The sequence below is a fragment of the Pristiophorus japonicus genome, chromosome 11, assembly GCF_044704955.1.
Source record: "Pristiophorus japonicus isolate sPriJap1 chromosome 11, sPriJap1.hap1, whole genome shotgun sequence".
Taxonomy (NCBI): Eukaryota; Metazoa; Chordata; class Chondrichthyes; family Pristiophoridae; genus Pristiophorus; species Pristiophorus japonicus.
In genome coordinates this window covers 219,964,111-219,989,110 of record NC_091987.1, presented here as the reverse complement: position 1 = coordinate 219,989,110, position 25,000 = coordinate 219,964,111, and the positions used below count along the sequence as shown (strand labels likewise).

General features: G+C 50.3%; 1 protein-coding gene across 1 annotated transcript in view; it reads right to left on the bottom strand.

Annotated features, from left to right (window-relative positions):
- Positions 1-153: 153 nt before the first annotated feature.
- The window catches only part of LOC139275684 (myelin protein zero-like protein 3), a 38,445-nt gene continuing 13,598 nt past the window's right edge, over positions 154-25,000 (bottom strand). Inside the window, exons 3-7 of the mRNA XM_070892850.1 lie at positions 21,780-21,937; positions 4,305-4,515; positions 3,427-3,580; positions 2,304-2,367; positions 154-1,485 (exon numbers count right to left, since the gene is read on the bottom strand). Of these exons, the coding sequence (XP_070748951.1) occupies positions 1,399-1,485; positions 2,304-2,367; positions 3,427-3,580; positions 4,305-4,515; positions 21,780-21,937 (674 nt within the window). The 3' untranslated portion in view covers positions 154-1,398. The remainder of the gene's footprint in view (positions 1,486-2,303; positions 2,368-3,426; positions 3,581-4,304; positions 4,516-21,779; positions 21,938-25,000) is intronic.

Here is a 25,000-nt window from a genome sequence, read left to right as displayed (position 1 = left end):
AGGATGTCATAGCAGCACATTTGGAAAGAGGTGACATGATAGGTCCAAGTCAGCATGGATTTGTGAAAGGGAAATCATGCTTGACAAATCTTCTGGAATTTTTTGAGGATGTTTCCAGTAGAGTGGACAAGGGAGAACCAGTTGATGTGGTATATTTGGACTTTCAGAAGGCTTTCGACAAGGTTCCACACAAGAGATTAATGTGCAAAGTTAAAGCACATGGGATTGGGGGTAGTGTGCTGACATGGATTGAGAACTGGTTGTCAGACAGGAAGCAAAGAGTAGGAGTAAATGCGGACTTTTCAGAATGGCAGGCAATGACCAGTGGAGTGCCGCAAGGTTCTGTGCTGGGGCCCCAGCTGTTTACATTGTACATTAATGATTTGGACGAGGGGATTAAATGTAGTATCTCCAAATTTGCGGATGACACTAAGTTGGGTGGCAGTGTGAGCTGCGAGGAGGATGCTATGAGGCTGCAGAGTGACTTGGATAGGTTAGGTGAGTGGGCAAATGAATGGCAGATGAAGTATAATATGGATAAATGTGAGGTTATCCACTTTGTTGGTAAAAACAGAGAGACAGACTATTATCTGAATGGTGACAGATTAGGAAAAGGGGAGGTGCAACGAGACCTCGGTGTCATGGTACATCAGTCATTGAAGGTTGGTATGCAGGTACAGCAGGCGGATAAGAAAGCAAATGGCATGTTGGCCTTCATAGCGAGGGGATTTGAGTACAGGGGCAGGGAGGTGTTACTACAGTTGTACAGGGCCTTGGTGAGGCCACACCTGGAGTATTGTGTACAGTTTTGGTCTCCTAACTTGAGGAAGGACATTCTTGCTATTGAGGGAGTGCAGCGAAGGTTCACCAGACTGATTCCTGAGATGGTGGGACTGACATATCAAGAAAGATTGGATCAACTGGGCTTGTATTCACTGGAGTTCAGAAGAATGAGAGGGGACCTCATAGAAACGTTTAAAATTCTGACGGGGTTAAACAGGTTAGATGCAGGAAGAATGTTCCCAATGTTGGGGAAGTCCAGAACCAGGGGTCACAGTCTAAGGATAAGGGGTAAGCCATTTAGGACCGAGATGAGGAGAAACTTCTTCACCCAGAGAGTGGTGAACCTGTGGAATTCTCTACCTCAGAAAGTTGTTGAGGCCAATTCACTAAATATATTCAAAAAGGAGTTAGATGTAGTCCTTACTACTAGGGGGATCAAGGGGTATGGTGAGAAAGCAGGAATGGGGTACTGAAGTTGCATGTTCAGCCATGAACTCATTGAATGGCGGTGCAGGCTAGAAGGGCCGAATGGCCTGCTCCTGCACCTATTTTCTATGTCAATGAGAGGTTTCTGTCCCCTGTCTGCACGGACCAAACGCTCAGGGAACCATCTCACTAACGTTGGCGCACTGCCCCGACTGCAGCGGACAATTTGGGCGCTGGGTAAAACTGATGGTCGTCTTCATCTTCCTCATCGGAATCCTGGAGAGAAACAGACAGAAAAACAATCACCAGGACAGACACAGGAACCAGTAAACAGATCCCGGCCCGCATCCCCGCGCAGGTACAGCACGGGGTTAGATACAGAGTAACGCTCCCTCTACACTGTCCCATCAAACACTCCCAGGGCAGGTACAGCACGGGGTTAGATACAGAGTAAAGCTCCCTCTACACTGTCCCATCAAACACTCCCAGGGCAGGTACAGGGGGGTTAGATACAGAGTAAAGCTCCCTTTACACTGTCCCATCAAACACTCCCTGGGCAGGTACAGGGGGGTTAGATACAGAGTAAAGCTCCCTCTACACTGTCCCATCAAACACTCCCAGGGCAGGTACAGGGGGTTAGATACAGAGTAAAGCTCCCTCTACACTGTCCCATCAAACACTCCCAGGGCAGGTACAGGGGGTTAGATACAGAGTAAAGCTCCCTCTACACTGTCCCATCAAACACTCCCAGGGCAGGTTCCGCACGGGTTAGATACACAACAAAGCTCTGTGTTCCTACACAGGCCCAGTCCCATCAGGGTCGAGCGGGGCCTTGTCTGTATCGGGCAGTGGCTCCGTGGCCAACCTGGATTACATTGGAACCTGATCATTTGCAGCACCGACTGGAATCTGCCGGAACTGTCGTGTACATTCCGGCTGCCAATGCAGACCCAATGGTGATGCCCTGGTATTGGCACAGGTCAGGAGCCGGGTCAATGGATAACGTTCTCGTTTCCCTTCAGGCTTTTAGAACCAACTTCCTGCCCTTGGCTTGGGCTCTCTGGCCAATCGCATGCTCTGTGCTGAGCTCTCACCTGTAACCACGCAGCACATCGCCCGCAGATCCTGCTGCACATACCTTCCTCTTCCTCGCTGGTGCTGGACAGGGAAACATCTACAGTTACTGTCTGCAACATAGCGCCGGTCAAACAACACATTATTTATCAGAGAAAGAATGCCTTTCTATCCACAAAAATTATCCAGTTAAACCATCTCCTCCACCAACTCATTCTTTCAGAGGACCAAGGGGGTTGGGAGGATGGGATGAGGGGAGGGGTCTGGGAGGGAGTTGAGGAGGGAGGGAGGGAGGGGGAGGGGCTGGGAGGGAGGGGAAGGCGGTTGGGCGGGAGGGTGGGGGAGGGGGCTGGGAGGGATTATCTGCAGGTGACCCTGTGTTGTCTCCCGTGACTTGGATGGGTGATTATCTCGAGTCAGTTGTGGTGTTCTGGGGCTGAGGGTCTCTTCGGATCTTGGCAAAAGAACCCGAGGGGAGATAAGGAGAATTGCTGTGATCTGGAACACGCTGGAAGCAGATGCAATAGTAACTTTATTAAAGTTAATTAGATCGCTCGTTGAAAGGGACGATTCAGGCATGACGGGCAGAAAGGGCTCCTTCGGTGCAGTATGATTCAATTATTCGATGAGCAACTGCTTTCTACAGATTAACTGCTCATTCATCTTAGCGCTGTTTGTGGGATCTTGCTATGTTCTCAATGGCTGCTGTATGTGATCTGAATATTATGACATTGTAATTGATTGTATGTGAAGTGCCTCAAATCATCATCGGCGCTCCCTCGAGGCGAGGTGACTCGCTTCCTCGTCAAAAAGGGGATGAGTTCACAAGTGTTTCAATAAAGGACCTAATATTTCAGATCCCGAACTACATGTTGAAGGGTGGAAGATGCCTGTGTGTGGATTTTTTTAACGTGGGGTGACCGTTGCACACCAGCCACCACACGGGGCTTGACAGAGCGAGGTCTTGGTCCAGTAGCAGGGGTTAACCAAGACGACTGGAGACCAGCTCTGCTGCATGGACCTCACACACACATATCGCAGTGTGGGCTGGGCCGTGCTGCCCCTGGGCCCCGAGCACAATTAAACGCTCTATAAACACAAGCCGTCCTCTCCCTACTCCACACTCCAGTGCACCGGACCTACCATTCCGCCTCCTCTATTGATGATTTCTTGGAGTCAGCTCTGAGGTAACCAAACCTGTTGCCCATCCACACCAGGAGCACAGCGACCACCAGCACAGACGGCACCAGTACCAAGAGCACCAACACCATGGCCACACTGAGCCGAAATGGGAGGACTGCATGAGGGAAGAGAAACAAAAGCAGTTACATCGAATATACAGCACACAAACAGGCCATTCGCCCAACTGTTTATACTCCACACCAACCTCTGCCTCATCTCAGCCATTCAGCATCTCTCTGTAGCCTTTTCTCTCATGTACTCTCTACTTTCCCTTTGAAAGCATCTATTGAAAGGTTTTGCCACAACCTCTCCCTGTGGTAGCGAGTTCCACAAACTAACCACTCTGTGTAAAGGCATTTCTCCTCATTCCCCTATTGGATGTGTAGCTGAGCAACTCTCGGAGTCTGGCCCAGCCGATGGACGGACTTTTAAATTGACAAAATTGTTCTGGGTGGAATTTTGAATGAGCCTGTAAAAGGCGCCATGCGGCCCCCAAAGTGACCATTGTTGGTAAATATCTTCTATTAGTGTTCCCTGCTGTGGCAATGGATGGACTGACACAGAGTCAACACTCAGGGTGGGGCAGGCTCCCCTGGGGTGGGGGAGCTATGGATTGTCTCTCTCACCCGGCTTCCCCTCTGTGCGGAGACACCACGGCACTGGCAGCGAAACTCCAGCCAAAGCCTCGTTCCCACAGAATCTCCACCGGGAACTCAATGGGCACCAGCTGGGGAGAGAATCAAGCTGGAAGCCCTCCGCTCTGAAGCAGAGACATGATTGACATTGGGACAATTGAGGAGCCAGAGTTCCAATGCTCAGACACTCTTTCACCAGCTGACCTCTCTCGGTGACAGTGAGGATGGTGCTCGGCATGTCACTGCTCACGTCTGGCGGATTGTACACCACACAGTTAAACGTCCCATTGTCGCTCTCCGTCACATTCTTCACGATGATGGAGGCATTGCCTTTTCCGACTTCCCCGTTCCACAGCACTCGATCCTTGAAGGGGCCGTCCAGAGCAGGAAACACCCGGGACTGATAGTGCAGAATCTAAGTTGGGAGAGAGATGGAGGATGAACACACAAAGGTTATTTATTCCAGTCTAGCCACAGATCAGCAATTTGCAAAAACCCCTCGCCCCACAGTGAGTGATGCCATACTCGCTTGACTTGCTCTTGGGCTCCAAATCCTGGCACTAACCATGAGCAATGCCACGGAGGGACTCCGAGCTAATCGCTATTACTGTTGCCCATGCCACTTCATTTTGGGAATCCTTCGAGATTGTGGCTGGGTCCCAGGTCAGCTGGGACACGGACAGAAGATGCCCGACTACTGCTGCTGGGAGGGTTACACAGCTGGGCAAGGACAGGGCGGAATAGAAATATATATAAAATGTTGAATTGAAATGCTGTTTGCCCCTTCCAGAGACTCGACACATATTCCAGCTCGACACTCCAGTGCAGTACTGAGGGAGTGCCGCACTGTCGGAGGGGCAGTACTGAGGGAGCGCCGCACTGTCGGAGGGGCAGTATTGAGGGAGTGCCGCACTGTCGGAGGGGCAGTACTGAGGGTGTGCCGCACTGTCGGAGGGGCAGTACTGAGGGTGTGCCGCACTGTCGGAGGGGCAGTACTGAGGGAGTGCCGCACTGTCGGAGGGGCAGTAGTGTGGGAGTGCCACACTGTCGGAGGGGCAGTACTGAGGGAGTGCTGCACTGTCGGAGGGGCAGTACTGAGGGAGTGCCGCACTGTCGGAGGGGCAGTACTGAGGGTGTGCCGCACTGTCGGAGGGGCAGTACTGAGGGAGTGCCGCACTGTCGGAGGGGCAGTACTGAGGGTGTGCCGCACTGTCGGAGGGGCAGTACTGAGGGAGTGCCGCACTGTCGGAGGGGCAGTACTGAGGGAGTGCCGCACTGTCGGAGGGGCAGTAGTGTGGGAGTGCCGCACTGTCGGAGGGGCAGTACTGAGGGAGTGCTGCACTGTCGGAGGGGCAGTACTGAGGGAGTGCCGCACTGTCGGAGGGGCAGTACTGAGGGAGCGCCGCACTGTCGGAGGGGCAGTACTGAGGGAGTGCCGCACTGTCGGAGGGGCAGTACTGAGGGAGTGCCGCACTGTCGGAGGGGCAGTACTGAGGGAGTGCCGCACTGTCAGAGGGGCAGTACTGAGGGAGCGCCGCACTGTCGGAGGGGCAGTACTGAGGGAGCGCCGCACTGTCGGAGGGGCAATACTGAGGGAGCGCCGCACTGTCGGAGGGGCAGTACTGAGGGAGCGCCGCACTGTCGGGAGGGGCAGGACTGAGGGAGCGCTGCACTGTCGGAGGGGCAGTACTGAGGGAGTGCCGCACTGTCGGAGGGGCAGTACTGAGAGAGCGCCGCACAGTCAGAGGTGCCATATTTTGTTAAACCAAGGCCCTGTCTGCTCTCTCAGGTAGATGCAAAAGATTCCACGGCCGCTATTGGAAGAAGAGCAGGGGCGTTATCGCTGGTATCCTGGCAAATATTTATCCCTAAAAACAGATTATCTGGTTATCACATTGCTATTTGTGGGATCTTGCTGTGTCCAAATTGGCTGCCGCGTTTCCCACATTACATCAGTGACTACACTTCATCCACCATCTTAAACATTCACGCCCTCCACCACCGGCATACCGTGGCTGCAGGAGCGAGCAGGAGCAGTGAGGATTGGAATATTAGGTCCTTCATTGAGACACCTGGGAACTCATCCCTTTTTCGGCATGGAAGCAGGTTGTCCAAGAGTGGAGTACAAAAGCGGGGAGGTCCTGCTGCAACTGTACAGGGTATTGGTGAGTCCACACCTGGAGTACTGCGTGCAGTTTTGGTCACCTTACTTAAGGAAGGATATACTGGCTTTGGAGGGGGTACAGAGACGATTCACTAGGCTGATTCCGGAGATGAGGGGGTTACCTTATGATGATAGATTGAGTAGACTGGGTCTTTACTCGTTGGAGTTCAGAAGGATGAGGGGTGATCTTATAGAAACATTTAAAATAATGAAAGGGATAGACAACATAGAGGCAGAGAGGTTGTTTCCACTGGTTGGGGAGACTAGAACTAGGGGGCACAGCCTCAAAATACGGGGGAGCCAATTAAAACCGAGTTGAGAAGGAATTTCTTCTCCCAGGGGGTTGTGAAGCTGTGGAATTCTCTGCCCAAGGGAGCAGTAGAATGTATTCAAGTCACAGAAAGATAGATTTTTAACCAATAAGGGAATTAAGGGTTATGGGGAGCGGGCGGGTAAGTGGAGCTGAGTCCATGGCCAGATCAGCCATGATCTTGTTGAATGGCGGAGCAGGCTCGAGGGGCTAGATGGCCTACTCCTGTTCCTAATTCTTATGTTCTTATGTTCTTATGTTCGAGGGACTGCCTATGATGATAATGATGACACTTCAAAAAGTATTTCATTGGTTGTAAAGCGCCTTGGGACATTCTAAGGTTGTGAAAGGCGCTATAGAAATGCAAATCTTTCTTTTAATAAAATATCTTCACTGTTTAATCAGCCCTGACTATGCAAAGTGTCCCTGACCCGGAACACTGCAATTCACAGCTGCAATACAAAACACTGCCACTCGATGGCGCATGTGCCGCACTTTAGACCTGAGCCGGCAGGAGCTGAGGGAGAGACTGTCACTTACCTTCTTCCTCAATACACAGAACCCTCGGGCTAACCCGCCGCTCCACTTCAGGAAACACAGCACTGTACCCAGAATGGTGGGGCAAGCAGGCGTGTGACAGCAGGGGAGGGAGGAAGATTGGGGGCTAGAGGAGAGTTGAGGGGAGGAAGGAGGATTGGGGGCTAGAGGAGAGTTGAGGGGAGGGAGGTGGAATAGAAAGGTTGAAACATGAAACTGGAGGTGAATTTCTATTGTTGTGTTTGGGAAAGCTGGCCTGGAAATGTCTATTTTTACACTAAAAATTGTGATTTCTGTTTCATTTTAAATACTCTTACATGTTACAATTGCTAGATTACACAAACTTTCACACACACTGTACCCCATCCAACTCCCCCCCCTCTCACACACACTGTACCCCATCCAACTCCCCCCCCTCTCACACACACACACACACTGTACCCCATCCAACTCCCCACCCTCACACACACACATACACACTGTATCCCATCCAACTCCCCCCCCCTCTCACACACACTGTACCCCATCCAACTCCCCACCCCCTCACACACACACTGCACCTCATCCAACTCCCCACCCTCACACACACACTGTACCCCATCCAACTCCCCACCCCCTCACACACACACTGCACCTCATCCAACTCCCCACCCTCACACACACACTGTACCCCATCCAACTCCCCACCCCCTCACACACACACTGTACCCCATCCAACTCCCCACCCCCTCACACACACACTGTACCCCATCCAACTCCCCACCCCCTCACACACACACTGTACCTCATCCAACTCCCCACCCTCACACACACACACATACACACTGTAGCCCATCCAAGCCCCCATACATTCAGGAAGGTGCAAAGCTCAGACCCTGTGCTGAATTAGCTGAGTTTGGGGAGTAACCGGTCTGAGCACCTTGCTGATATCAGCCGCTCCTCCACACTGATCGACGGTTTTGATTTAGGGATCTTGGAATTAAGACAGGCTGCTGTGCCTGTTAACGGTATTTTAGAATCTTCACCAGAGGAGAAAAGTCGGTAGAAATAAATATTTCAGAGAGTGTGTGCAACAGTGCAGCCTGTAGAGAGTCTGGGCAATGGAATCACACCAGGTGTACCGCACAGAAACAGGCTACTCGGCCCAACGCTCCGTGCAGGGGTATATGCTCCACACCAACCTCTCACCCCATTACCATATCCTTCTATTCCTCTCTCCCTCGTGTGGTTATCCAGCTTCCCCTTAAATGCAGTAAGGTTGGATGGACACATTCGATGCAATGGTTATCGCAGCAGCTGCAGGGGCTGTACCAGAGGTGTGTGAAGGGCAGAATCCCTCAGCACCCAGGATTAGCAAATATACAAAGGGCCAGTTAATGTGAAGTGGTCGGTTGTAAAGCAGAGTGTTTGACAGCCTCCTTATCTCTGGCAGTTGTTGTTTGTACAGTATAGTATTAGGCAACCCCTCGAGCCGCTGGAATTATAAATCCTTCCCCTCTCATTCTGCACAAGTCAGGAGTGAGCCTAGGCTCAGAGCTAGATTCTCAACTTGGGGTCTGAGCTTTCGGGTCGAGCCCCACTCCAGACAGTCCCAGCGAGTAGGACAGGAGAAGGAAGGAAGGATATACTTGCATTGGAGGCAGTTCAGAGAGGGTTCATTAGGTTGATTCCGGAGATGAGGGGGTTAATTTATGAGGAAAGGTTGAGTAGGTTGGGCCTCTACTCATTGGAATTCAGAAGAATGAGAGGTGATCTTATCGAAACCTATAAGATAATGAGGGGGCTTGACAAGGTGGATGCAGAGTGGATGTTTCCCATGTGGGAATCTGGAACTAGGGGGCATATTCTCAGAATAAGGGGCTTCCCATTCAAAACTGAGATGAGGAGGAATTTCTTCTCTCAGGGTTGTAAACCTGTGGAATTCTCTGCCCTAGAGAGCTGTGGGGGCTGGGTCATTGGATATATTTAAGGCGGAGATAGACAGATTTTTGAGCACAAGGGAGTAAAGGGTTATGGGGAGCGGGCGGGGAAGTGGAGCTGAGTTTATGATGAGATCAGCCATGGTCTTATTGAATGGCGGAGCAGGCTCGAGGGGCCGAATGGCCGACTCCTGCTCCTATTTCTTTTGTTCTTATGAACCAGTGACACGTATATCACGGTACAGATTGTCACCGGGTTTATTAAATATTCTCAGATTATGGAGAGAAAGACACAATAGCTGCAGTTTATAGGCACTACCACTTTAACCTGGATTTTAATTTCTTGCGGAGAGAATATTTCAGTAGTTTTATTTAGATATGATCATCCTGGATAACATTACTGTTTAATATGCAGATAACCCTTTATTTTAAACCCCCGTGTACAGGATTGGCTCACTCTCGTCTCTGAGGCTCGAGCATAAAATGCAGGCGGACACTCCGGGCCAGAACTGATCCAGGTAACCGAGGGTTGTGTGTTATAAACCTGCGCCATTTGTTGACACAAGAAATAAACAAGGAGACTGTCCAGACCCAAAACAACAAAAGCTCCCGTCCTCTGGTGCGTGACTGGACGGAGAGGATCAGTTTGGAGATCTCATTTACTGACTCTCTCAGGAAGGAAGGGGTTGGACACACAGAGCAATTAAACAAATCACATTGAGCTTTGATGTCGCTTATCTTCAATCACAGGATTGCAGACTCACACAGTGCGTCAGGACTGACGTGATTCAACTCTGTGCAGCAACATCATTACCAACAAACAGCCATGCCACTGCACCTCAGCCTATCCTAACGCATGTTACAGCCCAGGAAATAATTTTGAAGTGTAGTCACTAAGATAATGCAGAGAAACATGGCAGCCAATTTGCGCTCAGCAATGTGATAATGACCAGATAATCTGTTTTTTTTAGTGATGTCTGAAACACGGCCCCTTCGACAGTGCGCCGCTCCCTCAGTACTGCCCCTCCGACATTGCGGCGCTCCCTCAGTATTGCCCCTCAGACAGTGCGGCGCTCCCTCAGTACTGCCCCTCCAACAGTGCGGCGCTCCCTCAGTACTGTCCCTCCGACAGTGCGCCGCTCCCTCAGTACTGTCCCTCCGACAGTGCGCCGCTCCCTCAGTACTGTCCCTCCGACAGTGCGCCGCTCCCTCAGTACTGCCTCTCCGACACTGCGGCGCTCCCTCAGTACTGCCCCTCCGACATTGCGGCGCTCCCTCAGTACTGTCCCTCCGACAGTGCGGCACTCACTCAGTACTGTCCCTCCGACAGTGCGGGGCTCCCTCAGTACTGCGCTCCCTCAGTATTGCCCCTCAGACAGTGCGGCACTCCCTCAGTACTGTCCCTCCGACAGTGCGGCGCTCCCTCAGTACTGCGCTCCCTCAGGACTGCCCCTCCGACATTGCGGCACTCCCTCAGTACTGCCCCTCCGACACTGCGGCGCTCCCTCAGTACTGCCCCTCCGACAGTACGGCGCTCCCTCAGTATTGCCCCTCCGACAGTGCGGCGCTCCCTCAGTACTGCCCCTCCAACAGTGCGGCGCTCCTTCAGTACTGCCCCTCCAACAGTGCGGCGCTCCTTCAGTACTGTTCCTCCGACAGTGCGGCGCTCCCTCAGTACTGCTCCTCCAACAGTGCGGCGCTCCCTCAGTACTGCCCCTCCGACAGTACGGCGCTCCCTCAGTATTGCCCCTCCGACAGTGCGGCACTCCCTCAGTACTGCCCCTCCGACAGTGCAGCCCTCAGTATTGCCCCTCAGACAGTGCGGCACTCCCTCAGTACTGTCCCTCCGACAGTGCGGCGCTCCCTCAGTACTGTCCCTCCGACATTGCGGCACTCCCTCAGTACTGCCCCTCCGACGCTCCCTCAGTACTGCCCCTCCGACAGTACGGCGCTCCCTCAGTACTGCCCCTCCGACATTGCGGCACTCCCTCAGTACTGCCCCTCCGACACTGCGGCGCTCCCTCAGTACTGCCCCTCCGACAGTACGGCGCTCCCTCAGTATTGCCCCTCCGACAGTGCGGCGCTCCCTCAGTACTGCCCCTCCAACAGTGCGGCGCTCCTTCAGTACTGTTCCTCCGACAGTGCGGCGCTCCCTCAGTACTGCCCCTCCAACAGTGCAGCCCTCAGTATTGCCCCTCAGACAGTGCGGCACTCCCTCAGTACTGCCTCTCCGACAGTGCGTCGCTCACTCAGTACCGACCCTCCGACAATGCGGCATCTAAGAACATAAGAGCATGGAGCAGGAGTCGGCCATTCAGTCCCTCGAGCCTGCTCCGTCATTCAATACGATCATGGCGGATAATGATCTAAACTCCACTTTCCCGCCCAATCCCCATATCCCTTGATTTTCCTCGAGTCCAAAAACCTATTGATCTCAGCCTTGCATATACTCAACGACTCAGCATCCACAGCCCTCTGGGGCAGAGAATTCCAAAGATTCACCACCCTCTGAGTGAATGAACTCCTCCTCATCTCAGTCCTAACTTGCCGACTCCTAGTTCTAGACTCCCCAGCCCGGGGGAAACAACCTCTCAGCATCTACCCTGTCAACCCCCCTCAGAATCTTATGTTTTAATGAGATCACGGCTTATTCTTCTAATCTCCAGAGAGTATAGGCCCATTTTACTCAGTCTCTCATCATAGGACAACCCTCTCATCCCAAGAATCAATCTAGTGAACCTTTGTTGCACTGCTTCCAAGGTATGCATGTTCTTCCCCAGATAAGGAGACCCAAACTGTGCCCAGTACTCCAGGTGTGGTCTCACCAAAGCCCTGTACAATTGGAGTTAGATTTCCTTCCTCTTTACTCCAATCTCCTTGCAATAAAGTCACCTTATCGAATGCCTTTTGGAAATCCAAATATACTACATCCATTGCTTCCACTTTATCTACCCTTCTAGTTACGTCCTCAAAAAACTCTAATAAATTTGTTAAACACTATTTCTCATTCATAAAACCATGCTGATGCTACCAAATCATATGGTTTTCGAAGTGAACTGTTACCACTTCCTTAATAATGGAGTCCAGCATTTTCCTGACTCAAGAACCATGACATTCATTCTGCAAAGGCTTTGCAGCTGGAAAGGCTCAAAAGGAACAAATGAGAGAAATACCGGGAGTGAGATGCCGGCTGGATCTAATCAAGGGGTTTGGGAGGTTTATATATACAATAGCAGATACCCGGGAGTGAGTATATAAGAACATAAGAAATAGGACCAGGAGTCGACCATTTGCCCCTCGAGCCTGCTCCGCCATTTAATACGATCATGGCTGATCTGATCATGGACTCAGCTCCACTTCCCTGCCTGCTCCCCATAACCCTTCACTCTCTTATCGCTCAAAAATTTGTCTATCTCCACCTTAAATATATTCAATGACCCAGCCTCCACAGCTCTCTGGGGCAGAGAATTCCACAGATTTACAACCCTCAGAGAAGAAATTCCTCCTCTTCTCAGCTCTAAATGGATGGCCCCTTATACAGAGACTATGTTCCCTGGTTTTAATATCCCCCACGAGAGAAAACATCCTCTCCTCATCCACCTTGTCGAGCCCCCTCAGTATTTTATATGTTTCAATAAGATCACCTCTCATTCTTCTAAACTCCAATGAGTACAGACCCAACTTGCTCAACCTATCCTCATAAGTCAACCCCCTCATCTCTGGAAACAACCGAGTGAACCTTCTCTGAACAGGCTCCAATGCAAATATATCCTTCCTTAAATACGGAGACCATAACTGTACGCAGTACTCCAGGTGTGGCCTCACCAATACTCTGTACAGTTGTAGCAGGATTTCTCTGCTTTTATACTCTATCCCCCTTGCAATAAAGGCCAACATTCCATTTGCCTTCCTGATATCTTGCTGTACCTGCATACTAACTTTTTGTGTTTCATGCACAAGGACCCCCAGGTCCCTCTGTACTGCAGCACTTTGTAGATTCTCTCTATTTAAATAATAATTTGTTTTTTTATTTTTCCTGCCAAAATAGATAACCTCACACTTTCCCACATCATACTCCATCTGCCAAATTTTTGCCCACTCACTTAGCCTGTCTATATCCTTTTGCAGATTTTTTGTGTCCTCCTCACAATTTGCTTTTCCTCCCATCTTTGTATCATCAGCAAACTTGGCTACATTACACTCGGTCCCTTCATCTGAGTCATTAATATAGATTGTAAATAGTTGAGGACCCAGCACTGATCCTTGTGGCATCCCACTAGTTACCGTTTGCCAATCAGAAAAGACCCATTTATCCTGACTCTCTGTTTTCTGTTAGTTAGCCAATCTGCCATCCATGCAAATATATTACCCTCAACCCCGTGAGTTACAGGCCGGAATCTAATCGAGGAGTTCGGGAGTTTATATATAAGAACATAAGAACATAAGAATTAGGAGCAGGAGTAGGCCATCTAGCCCCTCAACAAGATCATGGCTGATCTGGCCGTGGACTCAGCTCCACTTACCCGCCCGCTCCCCGTAACCCTTAATTCCCTTATTGGTTAAAAATCTATCTATCTGTGATTTGAATACATTCAATGAGCTAGCCTCAACTGCTTCCTTGGCAGAGAATTCCACAGATTCACAATCCTCTGGGAGAAGAAATTCCTTCTCAACTCGGTTTTAAATTGGCTCCCCCGTATTTTGAGGCTGTGCCCCCTAGTTCTAGTCTCCCCAACCAGTGGAAACAACCTCTCTGCCTCTATCTTGTCTATGCCTTTCATTATTTTAAATGTTTCTATAAGATCACCCCTCATCCTTCTGAACTCCAACGAGTAAAGACCCAGTCTACTCAATCTATCATCATAAGGTAACCCCCTCATCTCCGGAATCAGCCTAGTGAATCGTCTCTGAACCCCCTCCAAAGCTAGTACATTCTTCCTTAAGTAAGGTGACCAAAACTGCACGCAGTACTCCAGGTGTGGCCTCACCAATACCCTGTACAGTTGCAGCAGGACCTCCCTGCTTTTGTACTCCATCCCTCTCGCAATGAAGGCCAACATTCCATTCGCCTTCCTGATTACCTGCTGCACCTGCAAACTAACTTTTTGGGATTCATGCACAAGGAAGCCGCCTCGGGGAAATCCCCTCCGTGCCTTTCAGTTCCGCGCGGAGGGGTTTCCTGTACGGGCTGCTCCTGCACACCCTCAACTTTGCCATCCTCGCCGGCCGTCCGGACACGCCATGGCGTACCATCTTGCCGTCCGGAGGAGGCGGGGGTCCCCGATGGAGGGCACTCTACGCAGGGGTCCTCCCACTATTCATCGGGGACTTGGCCTGGAGGGTGGTGCACGGAGCAGTGCCATGCAATAAATTTTTAAGCCGGTTCACGGACTCCCAGGCCGCCTGCAATTTCTGCGGTCTGGAGGAGTCCGTGTTCCATGTTTTTATTGAATGCACGAGGTTGCAGCCCCTGTTCCACTATTTGAAGGGGCTGCTCCTGAAATTCTGGCTGCACTTCAGTCCCACTCTCCTGATCTTTGGGCACCCTGTGCGGAGGGGAGCGGGTAGGTCCGAAGGCCTCCTCGTAGGACTGCTCCTGGGCACGGCCAAGGGTGCCATCAGCCGGTCCAGGCAGCGGGCGGTCGAGGGGGTCGTTCAACCTGACTGCCTGCCTCTCTTCCGCTCTTACATCCGGTCCAGGGTGTCCTTGGAGATGGAGCACGCGGTGTCCACCGGTACGCTCGCGGCCTTCCGCGAGAGGTGGGCACCGGAGGGACTGGAGTGCATCATCACGCCCGGCAACCAAATTTTAATTTGATTTTACGTTTTTTAAGTTTAATTTGTTTTAATTGCCGGTGCTTTTAGTGTCCCCCTCTCCTTTTATAGGGGGCACTGGAAAAAAGGAAAAATTTGATTTTAGTGCCCAAAAAAAAAACCACAAAAAAAAAAACACCCCCAAAAAAAAAAAAAAGGGCCTTGTAAATGTCTTGTGTGTGTCATCCAGGTCGGGTGGCACGGATACATGTTTTATGTTTTCGCAGGTAAACTCAAAAGAGTTTCATGCACAAGGACCCCCAGGTCCCTCTGCACTGCAGCATGTTGTAATTTCTCCCCATTCAAATAATATTCCCTTTTACAGTTTTTTTTTCCCAAGGTGGATGATCTCACATTTTCCGACATTGTATTCCATCTGCAAAACCTTAGCCCATTCGCTTAACCTATCTAAATCTCTTTGCAGCCTCTGTGTCCTTTACACAACCCGCTTTCCCATTAATCTTTGTGTCATCTACAAATTTTGTTACACTACACTCTGTCCCCTCTTCCAGGTCATCTATGTATATTGTAAACAGTTGTGGTCCCAGCACCGATCCCTGTGGCACACCACTAACCACCGATTTCCAACCCGAAAAGGACCCATTTATCCCGACTCTCTGCTTTCTGTTCGCCAGCCAATTCTCTATCCATGCTAATATATTTCCTCTGACTCCGCGTACCTTTATCTTCTGCAGTAACTTTTTGTGTGGCACCTTATCAAATGCCTTTTGAAAATCTAAATACACCACATCCATCGGTACACCTCTATCCACCATGCTCGTTATATCCTCAAAGAATTCCAGTAAATTAGTAAAACATGATTTCCCCTTCATGAATCCATGCTGCGTCTGCTTGATTGCACTATTCCTATCTACATGTCCCGCTATTTCTTCCTTAATGATAGTTTCAAGCATTTTCCCCACTAGAGATGTTAAACTAACTGGCCTATAGTTACCTGCCTTTTGTCTGCCCTATTTTTTAAACAGAGGCGTTACATTAGCTGCTTTCCAATCCGCTGGTACCTCCCCAGAGTCCAGAGAATTTTGGTCGATTATAACCAATGCATCTGCTATAACTTCCGCCATCTCTTTTAATACCCTGGGATGCATTTCATCAGGACCAGGGGACTTGTCTACCTCGAGTCCCATTAACCTGTCCAGCACTATCCCCCTAGTGATAATGATTATCTCAAGGTCCTCCCTTCCCACATTCCCGTGACCAGCAATTTTTGGCATGGTTTTTGTGTCTTCCACTGTGAAGACCGAAGCAAAATAATTGTTTAAGGTCTCAGCCATTTCCACATTTCCCATTATTACATCCCCCTTCTCATCTTCTAAGGGACCAACATTTACTTTAGTCACTCTTTTCTGTTTTATATATCGGTAAAAGCTTTTACTATCTGTTTTTATGTTTTGCGCAAGTTTACTTTCGTAATCTATCTTTCCTTTCTTTATTGCTTTCTTCGTCAATTTTTGCTGTCGTTTAAAATTTTGCCAATCTTCTAGTTTTCCACTAACTTTGGCCACCTTATACGCATTGGTTTTTAATTTGATACTCTCCTTTATTTCCTTGGTTATCCACGGCTGGTTCTCTTACCGCCCTTCTTTTTCACTGGAATATATTTTTGTTGAGCACTATGAAAGAGCTCCTTAAAAGTCCTCCACTGTTCCTCAATTGTGCCACCGTTTAATCTGTGTTTCCAGTCTACTTTATCCAACTCTGCCCTCATCCCACTGCAGTCCCCTTTGTTTAAGCATAGTATGCTCGTTTGAGACACTACTTCCTCACCCTCAATCTGTATTACAAATTCAACCATACTGTGATCACTCATTCCGAGAGGATCTTTTACCAGGAGATTGTTTATTATTCCTGTCTCATTACACAGGACCAGTTCTAAGATAGCTTGCTCCCTTGTCGGTTCTGTAACATATTGTTCGAAGAAACAATCCTGTATGCATTCTATGAATTCCTCCTCAAGGCTACCCCGTGCGATTTGATTTGACCAATGATATGTAGGTTAAAATTCCCCATGATTACTGCCGTTCCTTTTTCACATGCCTCCATTATTCCCTTGATTATTGTCCGCCCCACCGTGAAGTTATTATTTGGGGGCCTATAAACTACGCCCACCAGTGACTTTTTCTCCTTACTATCTCTAATCTCCACCCACAATGATTGAACATTTTGTTCATTAGAATATATAGAATAACAGGTATCTGGGAGTGAGTTACAGGCTGGAATCTAATCGAGGGGTTTAGGATATATATATAATATATATAGATAGAGAGTTAGATAGAACAGTTAGCAAATAATATTGGCTACAGAAACTCCTTTAAACCTCCCTTTCCCATCATGGGAAATTTTCTCCAATTAAATATTGGGAAGACCAAATCCATTACTTTTGGTCCCCACCACAAACTGTGTTCCCTAACCATTGACTCTATCCCTCTCCCTAGCATCAATCTGAGGGTGAACTAGACTGTTCACAACCTAGGTGTCATATTTGACTCTGAAATGAGTTTCCAGACACATATCGGTGGCATAACTAACTGCCTTTTTCCACTTCCGTGACATTGCCCGCCTCCGCCCCTGCCTCAGCTCTTCTGCTGCTGAAACCCTCATTCATGCCTTTGTTACCTCTAGACTTGACTACTCCAACTCACTCCTGGCCGGCCTCCCACAGTCTACATTATGTAAACTTGAGGTCATCTAAAACTCAGCAGCCCGTGTACTAACCCGCACCAAGTCACGCTCACCCATCACCCCTGTGCTTTCTGACCTACATTGGCTCCCGGTTAAACAACGCCTCAATTTCAAAATTCTCATCCTTGTTTACAAATCACTCCATGGATATCTCTTTAATCTTTTTCAGCCTCACAACCCCACCAGATGTCTGCGCTCCTCAAATTCTGGCCTCGAACATCCCTCATTATATCTGCTCCACCATCGGTGGCCGTGCCTTCAGCTGCCTGGGCCCCAAGCTCTGGAACTCCCTCCCTAAACCACTACATCTTTCCACCTCCTTTAAGATGTTTCTTAAAATTTACCTCTTTAAACAAGCTTTTGGTCATCTGCCTCAATTTCTTCTGTGGCTCGGTGTCCAATTTATCTGTTTGTCTGTAACACTGGAGTGAAGCGCCTTGGGACAGTTTACTACGTTAAAGGCGCTATATAAATAAAAGTTATTATTATTATGGGTTACCCGTCGGAGAGAAGGCCAGGTCTGGGGACAGGTCATGATGGTTTCTATTGGAAAGACATCTCTGATTTACAACATATTTATTAACGTCTTCATTTCTGCTTCGCAAACACCCAAAAACTCAACACTTTGGTTCAATCCAGTCGTGCACTTAACCAATGTACCTGACCAGATTTCATGAACTGCAGTAGCGAGTCAAATCATTGGTTAGGCCCCAGCTGGAGGTATTGTGGCTAATTCTGGGCACCACACTGAAGAAACATAGAAACATCGAAAATAGGTGAAGGAGTAGGCCATTCGGCCCTTCGAGCCTGCACCACCATTCAATAAGATCATGGCTGATCACTCCCTCAGTACCCCTTTCCTGCTTTCTCTCCATACCCCTTGATCCCTTTAGCCGTAAGGGCCATATCTAACTCCCTCTTGAATATATCCAATGAACTGGCATCAACAACTCTCTGCGGCAGGGAATTCCACAGGTTAACAACTCTGAGTAAAGAAGTTTCTCCTCATTACAGTCCTAAATGGCCTACCCCTTAGACGAAGACTGTGTGCCCTAGTTCTGGACTTCCCCAACATCGGAAACATTCTTCCCACATCTAACCTGTCCCGTCCCGTCAGAATTTTATAAGTTTCTATGAGATCCCCACTCATCCTTCTAAACTCCAGTGTATAAAGGCCCAGTTGATCCAGTCTCTCCTTATATGTCAGTCCAGCCATCCCTGGAATCAGTCTGGTGAACATTCGCTGCACTTCCTCAATAGCAAGAACGTCCTTCCCCAGATTAGGAGACCAAAACTGAACACAATATTCCAGGTGAGGCCTCACCAAGGCCCTGTACAACTGCAGTAAGACCTCCCTGCTCCTATACTCAAATCCCCTTGCTATGAAGGCCAAAATACCATTTGCCTTCTTCACCGCCTGCTGTACCTGCATGCCAACCTTCAATGACTGATGAACCATGACACCCAGGTCTCGTTGCACCTCCCCTTTTCCTAATCTGCTGCCATTCAGATAATATTCTGCCTTCGTATTTTTGTCCCCAAAGTGGATAACCTCACATTTATCCACATTATACTGCATCTGCCATGTATTTGCCCAAATCACCCTGCAGCCTCTTAGCGTCCTCCTCACAGCTCACACTGCCACCCAGTTTAGTGTCATCTGCAAACTTGGAGATATTACACTCAATTCCATCATCTAAATCATTAATATATATTGTAAAGAGCTGGGGTCCTAGCACTGAGCCCTGGGGCACTCCACTAGTCAGTGCCTGCTATTCTGAAAAGGACCCATTAATCCCAACTCTCTGCTTCCTGTCTGCCAACCAGTTCTCTATCCATGTCAGTACATTACCCCCAATACCATGTGCTTTGATTTTGCACACCAATGTCTTGTATGGGACCTTGTCAAAAGCCTTTTGAAAGTCCAAATACACCACATCCACTGGTTCTCCCTTGTCCACTCTACCAGTTACATCCTCAAAATATTCCAGAAGATTTGTCAAGCATGATTTCCCCTTCATAAATCCATGTTGACTTGGACCAATCCTATCACTGCTTTCCAAATGCGCTGCTATATCATCCTTAATGATTGATTCTAATATTTTCCCCACTATTGATGTCAGGCTCACCGGTCTATAATTACCCGTTTTCTCTCCCTCCTTTTTTAAAAGTGGTGTTACATTAGCTACCCTCCAGTCCATAGGAACTGATCCAGAGTCGATAGACTGTTGGAAAATTATCACCAATTCATCCATTATTTCTAGGGCCACTTCCTTAAGTACTCTGGGATGTAGACTATCAGGCCCTGGGGATTTATCAGCCTTCAATCCCGTCAATTTCCCTAACACAATTTCCCACCTAATAAGGATATCCTTCAGTTCCTCATTCTCACTAGACCCTCAGTCCCCTAGTATTTCCTGAAGGTTATTTGTGTCTTCCTTTGTGAAGACAGAACCAAAGTATTTGTTCAATTGGTCTGCCATTTCTTTGTTCCCCATTATAAATTCACCTGAATCTGACTGCAAGGGACCTACGTTTGTCTTCACTAATCTTTTTCTCTTGACATATCTATAGAAGCTTTTGCAGTCATTTTTTTATGTTTCCGGCAAGCTTCCTCTCATACTCTATTTTCCCCCTCCTAATTAAACCCTTTGTATTCCTCTGCTGTATTCTAAATTTCTCCCAGTCCTCCGGTTTGCTGCTTTTTCTGGCTAATTTATATGCCTCTTCCTTGGATTTAACACTATCCTTAAATTTCCCTTGTTAGCCACGGTTGAGCCACCTTCCCCGTTTTATTTTTACTCCAGACAGGGATGTACAATTGTTGAAGTTTGTCCATGTGATCTATAAAGGTTTGCCATTGCCTATCCACTGTCAACCCTTTAAGTATCATTTGGCAATCTATTCTAGCCAATTCGTGCCTCATTCTATCAAAGTTACCTTTTCTTAAGTTCAGGACCCTAGTTTCTGAATTAACTTTATCACTCTCCATCTTAATAAGGAATTCTACCATATTATGGTCACTCTTCCCCAAGGGGCCTTGAACAACAAGATTGCTAATTAGTCCTTTCTCATTACACATCATTCAGTCTAGGATGGCCAACTCTCTAGTTGGTTCCTCGACATATTGGTCTAGAAAACCGTCCCTAATACACTCCAGGAAATCCTCCTCCACCGCATTGCTACCAGTTTGGTTAACCCAATCAATATGTAGCAAGGATGTTAAGGCCTTGGAGAGGGTGCAGAGGAGATTTAGTAGAAATGGTTCCAGGGATGAGGGACTTCAGTTACATGGAGAGACTGGAGAAGCTGGGGTTGTTCTCATTAGAGCAGAGAAGGTTAATGAGGAGTTTTAATCGAGGTGTTCACAATTATGAAGGGTTTTGATTAGAGTAAATAAGGAGACACTGTTTCCAGTGGCAGGAGGGTCGGTACTCAGAGGACACGGACTTAAGGTGATTGGCAAAGAAACCAGAGGCGAAATGAGGAAACATTGTTTACACAGCAAGTTGTTGTGGTCGGGAACACGCTGCCTGAAAGGGCGGTGGGAGCAGATTCAATAATAACTTTCAAACCGTGAATTGGGTAAATACTTGAAGGGAGAGTTTGCAGGGTTGTGGGGGAAGAGCAGAGTAGGATTAATTGGGTGGCTCTACCATCCAATTAGGCTGAATGGCCTCCTGTGGTGTGTCATTCTGTGATCCCAGGGATCTTCTACAGAGAAACATAGGAACAGGAGAAGGCCATTCATCTCCTCAAGCTTGTTCCACCATTCAGTCAGATCATGGCTGATAGTGCTCCTCAACTCTATTTTCCCATCTTTCCTCCATATCCCTCGATGCCCTCACCCAACAATAATCTGTCCACCTCTGTTTTGAAAATTTCAATTGACCCTCAGCATTCACAGCCCTTTGTGGGAGAGAGTTCCAGATTTCCACTACCCTTTGTATGAATGTAATGCTGGGAGATTTTCCCAGTTCAAGTGGACACTTTGCAAACCCACTGTTGCATTTTGCTGAAATCCCAATCACAGATGTCACTGACGGAAGAAGTGTGTGTGATACAGAGAGGGAACTTCAGTTTGATTCTTCAAATGGTCTTTAAATTGACCCAGAAAACACAAGTCACACACTGGCCGTCGGAGGCTGAACATCCCCAAAGCGTCTGCACGCTCCAATGGGGTAACTGTCGTTACTAACTACAGGCAAATACTGTCGATTCCTGAGACTCACAGCATGCTTCGAACCTCTGCTGGCTGGCCGGTAATACCAGTTCACTGTCAGACGCTCCGTGATGGGCAAAGATGACCTGAAGTTGCAGCTCAGCTCTACATCCTCTCCGATGAAACCTCTGACCTTTGGAGCCAGAGAAATCTCTACAGCGACAGTGCCTGTTTGGAGAGCAAAGCAGGAGTCAGCACCATGCACTTACTTTCTCGCTCCACAGATACTGCCCGGCCTGCTGAGTATTTCTAGCATTTTGTGTTTTTATTCTTAAAGAAAGAACTTGCATTTATATAGCACCTTTTGTAAGATTATAAATTTGTTTTTACATTATTCTAATGCAGAATAGCTAATGTAGACAAAATTAGTTTAAACCACGAGCTCACAAATCCAATCCTATGATCACAGTGGCACTGATAACTTTGGAAGATATTGTGCTGTAAGGATAGGCCCATATAGATTATTATATAAAGAACCCTCTCTGGTAGGTGTGAAAGACCCCATAGCACGATTTTGAAGAGCAGAGCAGTTCTTCCCGATGCCCTGGTCAATATTTATCCCTCAACCAATATCACTAAAAAACAGATTATCTGGTCATCATCACATTACCGTTTGTGGGATTTCTCTCACGCCTTTCATGGCTACCAGATGACCCAAGGCAATTTAGAACATAAGGAATAGGAGCAGGAGTCGGCCATTCGGCCCCTCGAGCCTGCTCCGCCATTCAATAAGATCATGGCTGATGTGATCATCAGCTCCAATTCCCCGCCCGCTCCCCATAACCCTACAGTCACTTATCGCTCAAAAATCTGTCTAACGCTACCTTAATTATATTCAATGACCCAGCCTCCACAGCTCTCTGAGGCAGAGAATTCCACAGATTTAAAACCCTCTGAGCAAAGGGGTGAGTGTGAGTTGGGGGGAGGAGTGAGTGTGAATAGGAGGGGGAGGGGGGAGTTGGAGAGGGAGGGGTGAGTGTGAGTTGGGGGAGGGGTGAGTGTGAGTTGGGGGGAGGGGTGAGTGTGAGTTGGGGGGGGGAGGGGTGAGTGTGAGTTGGGGGGGGGAGGGGTGAGTGTGAGTTGGGGGGGGAGGGGGAGTGAGAGTTGGGGGTGAGGGGGGGAGTGAGAGTTGGGGGTGAGGGGGGGAGTGAGAGTTGGGGGTGAGGGGGGGAGTGAGAGTTGGGGGTGAGGGGGGGAGTGAGAGTTGGGGGTGAGGGGGGGAGTGAGAGTTGGGGGTGAGGGGGGGAGTGAGAGTTGGGGGTGAGGGGGGGAGTGAGAGTTGGGGGGAGTGAGAGTTGGGGGGAGTGAGAGTTGGGGGGGAGTGAGAGTTGGGGGGGAGTGAGAGTTGGGGGGGAGTGAGAGTTGGGGGGGAGTGAGAGTTGGGGGGGAGTGAGAGTTGGGGGGGAGTGAGAGTTGGGGGGGAGTGAGAGTTGGGGGGGAGTGAGAGTTGGGGGGGAGTGAGAGTTGGGGGGGAGTGAGAGTTGGGGGGGAGTGAGAGTTGGGGGGGAGTGAGAGTTGGGGGGGAGTGAGAGTTGGGGGGGAGTGAGAGTTGGGGGGGAGTGAGAGTTGGGGGTGAGGGGGGGAGTGAGAGTTGGGGGTGAGGGGGGGAGTGAGAGTTGGGGGTGAGGGGGGGAGTGAGAGTTGGGGGTGAGGGGGGGAGTGAGAGTTGGGGGTGAGGGGGGGGAGTGAGAGTTGGGGGTGAGGGGGGGAGTGAGAGTTGGGGGTGAGGGGGGGAGTGAGAGTTGGGGGTGAGGGGGGGAGTGAGAGTTGGGGGTGAGGGGGGAGTGAGAGTTGGGGGTGAGGGGGGAGTGAGAGTTGGGGGTGAGGGGGGGAGTGAGAGTTGGGGGTGAGGGGGGGAGTGAGAGTTGGGGGTGAGGGGGGGAGTGAGAGTTGGGGGTGAGGGGGGGAGTGAGAGTTGGGGGTGAGGGGGGGAGTGAGAGTTGGGGGTGAGGGGGGGAGTGAGAGTTGGGGCTGAGGGGGGGAGTGAGAGTTGGGGGTGAGGGGGGGAGTGAGAGTTGGGGGTGAGGGGGGGAGTGAGAGTTGGGGGTGAGGGGGGGAGTGAGAGTTGGGGGTGAGGGGGGGAGTGAGAGTTGGGGGTGAGGGGGGGAGTGAGAGTTGGGGGTGAGGGGGGGAGTGAGAGTTGGGGGTGAGGGGGGGAGTGAGAGTTGGGGGGTGAGGGGGGGGAGTGAGAGTTGGGGGTGAGGGGGGGAGTGAGAGTTGGGGGTGAGGGGGGGGGATGAGAGTGGAGGGGGAGGGGGGAGTGAGAGTTGGGGGTGAGGGGGGGAGTGAGAGTTGGGGGTGAGGGGGGGAGTGAGAGTTGGGGGTGAGGGGGGGAGTGAGAGTTGGGGGTGAGGGGGGGAGTGAGAGTTGGGGGTGAGGGGGGGAGTGAGAGTTGGGGGTGAGGGGGGGAGTGAGAGTTGGGGGTGAGGGGGGGAGTGAGAGTTGGGGGTGAGGGGGGAGTGAGAGTTGGGGGTGAGGGGGGGAGTGAGAGTTGGGGGTGAGGGGGGGAGTGAGAGTTGGGGGTGAGGGGGGGAGTGAGAGTTGGGGGTGAGGGGGGGAGTGAGAGTTGGGGGTGAGGGGGGGAGTGAGAGTTGGGGGTGAGGGGGGGAGTGAGAGTTGGGGGTGAGGGGGGGAGTGAGAGTTGGGGGTGAGGGGGGAGTGAGAGTTGGGGGTGAGGGGGGGAGTGAGAGTTGGGGGTGAGGGGGAGTGAGAGTTGGGGGTGAGGGGGGGAGTGAGAGTTGGGGGTGAGGGGGGGAGTGAGAGTTGGGGGTGAGGGGGGGAGTGAGAGTTGGGGGTGAGGGGGGGAGTGAGAGTTGGGGGTGAGGGGGGGAGTGAGAGTTGGGGGTGAGGGGGGGAGAGAGTTGGGGTGAGGGGGAGTGAGAGTTGGGGGTGAGGGGGGGGAGTGAGTGTTGGGGGTGAGGGGGGGGAGTGAGAGTTGGGGTGGAGGGGGGAGTGAGAGTGGGGGTGAGGGGGGGAGTGAGAGTTGGGGGTGGGGGGGTGAGAGTTGGGGGTGGGGGGGAGTGAGGGGGGGGGTGAGGGGGGGAGTGGTGGGGGAGAGGGGGAGAGAGTTGGGGGGTGAGGGGGGTGTGAGGGGGGTGGGGGGGGGGTGAGGTGGGGGTGGGGGGGGTGGGTGTGTGGGGGGGTGGGGGAAGGGTGGGTGAGGGGGGTGGGTGAGCGGGGGGGGGGGGGGGGGGGGAAAAAAAAAAAATCATAGATTCGGATACGACAACG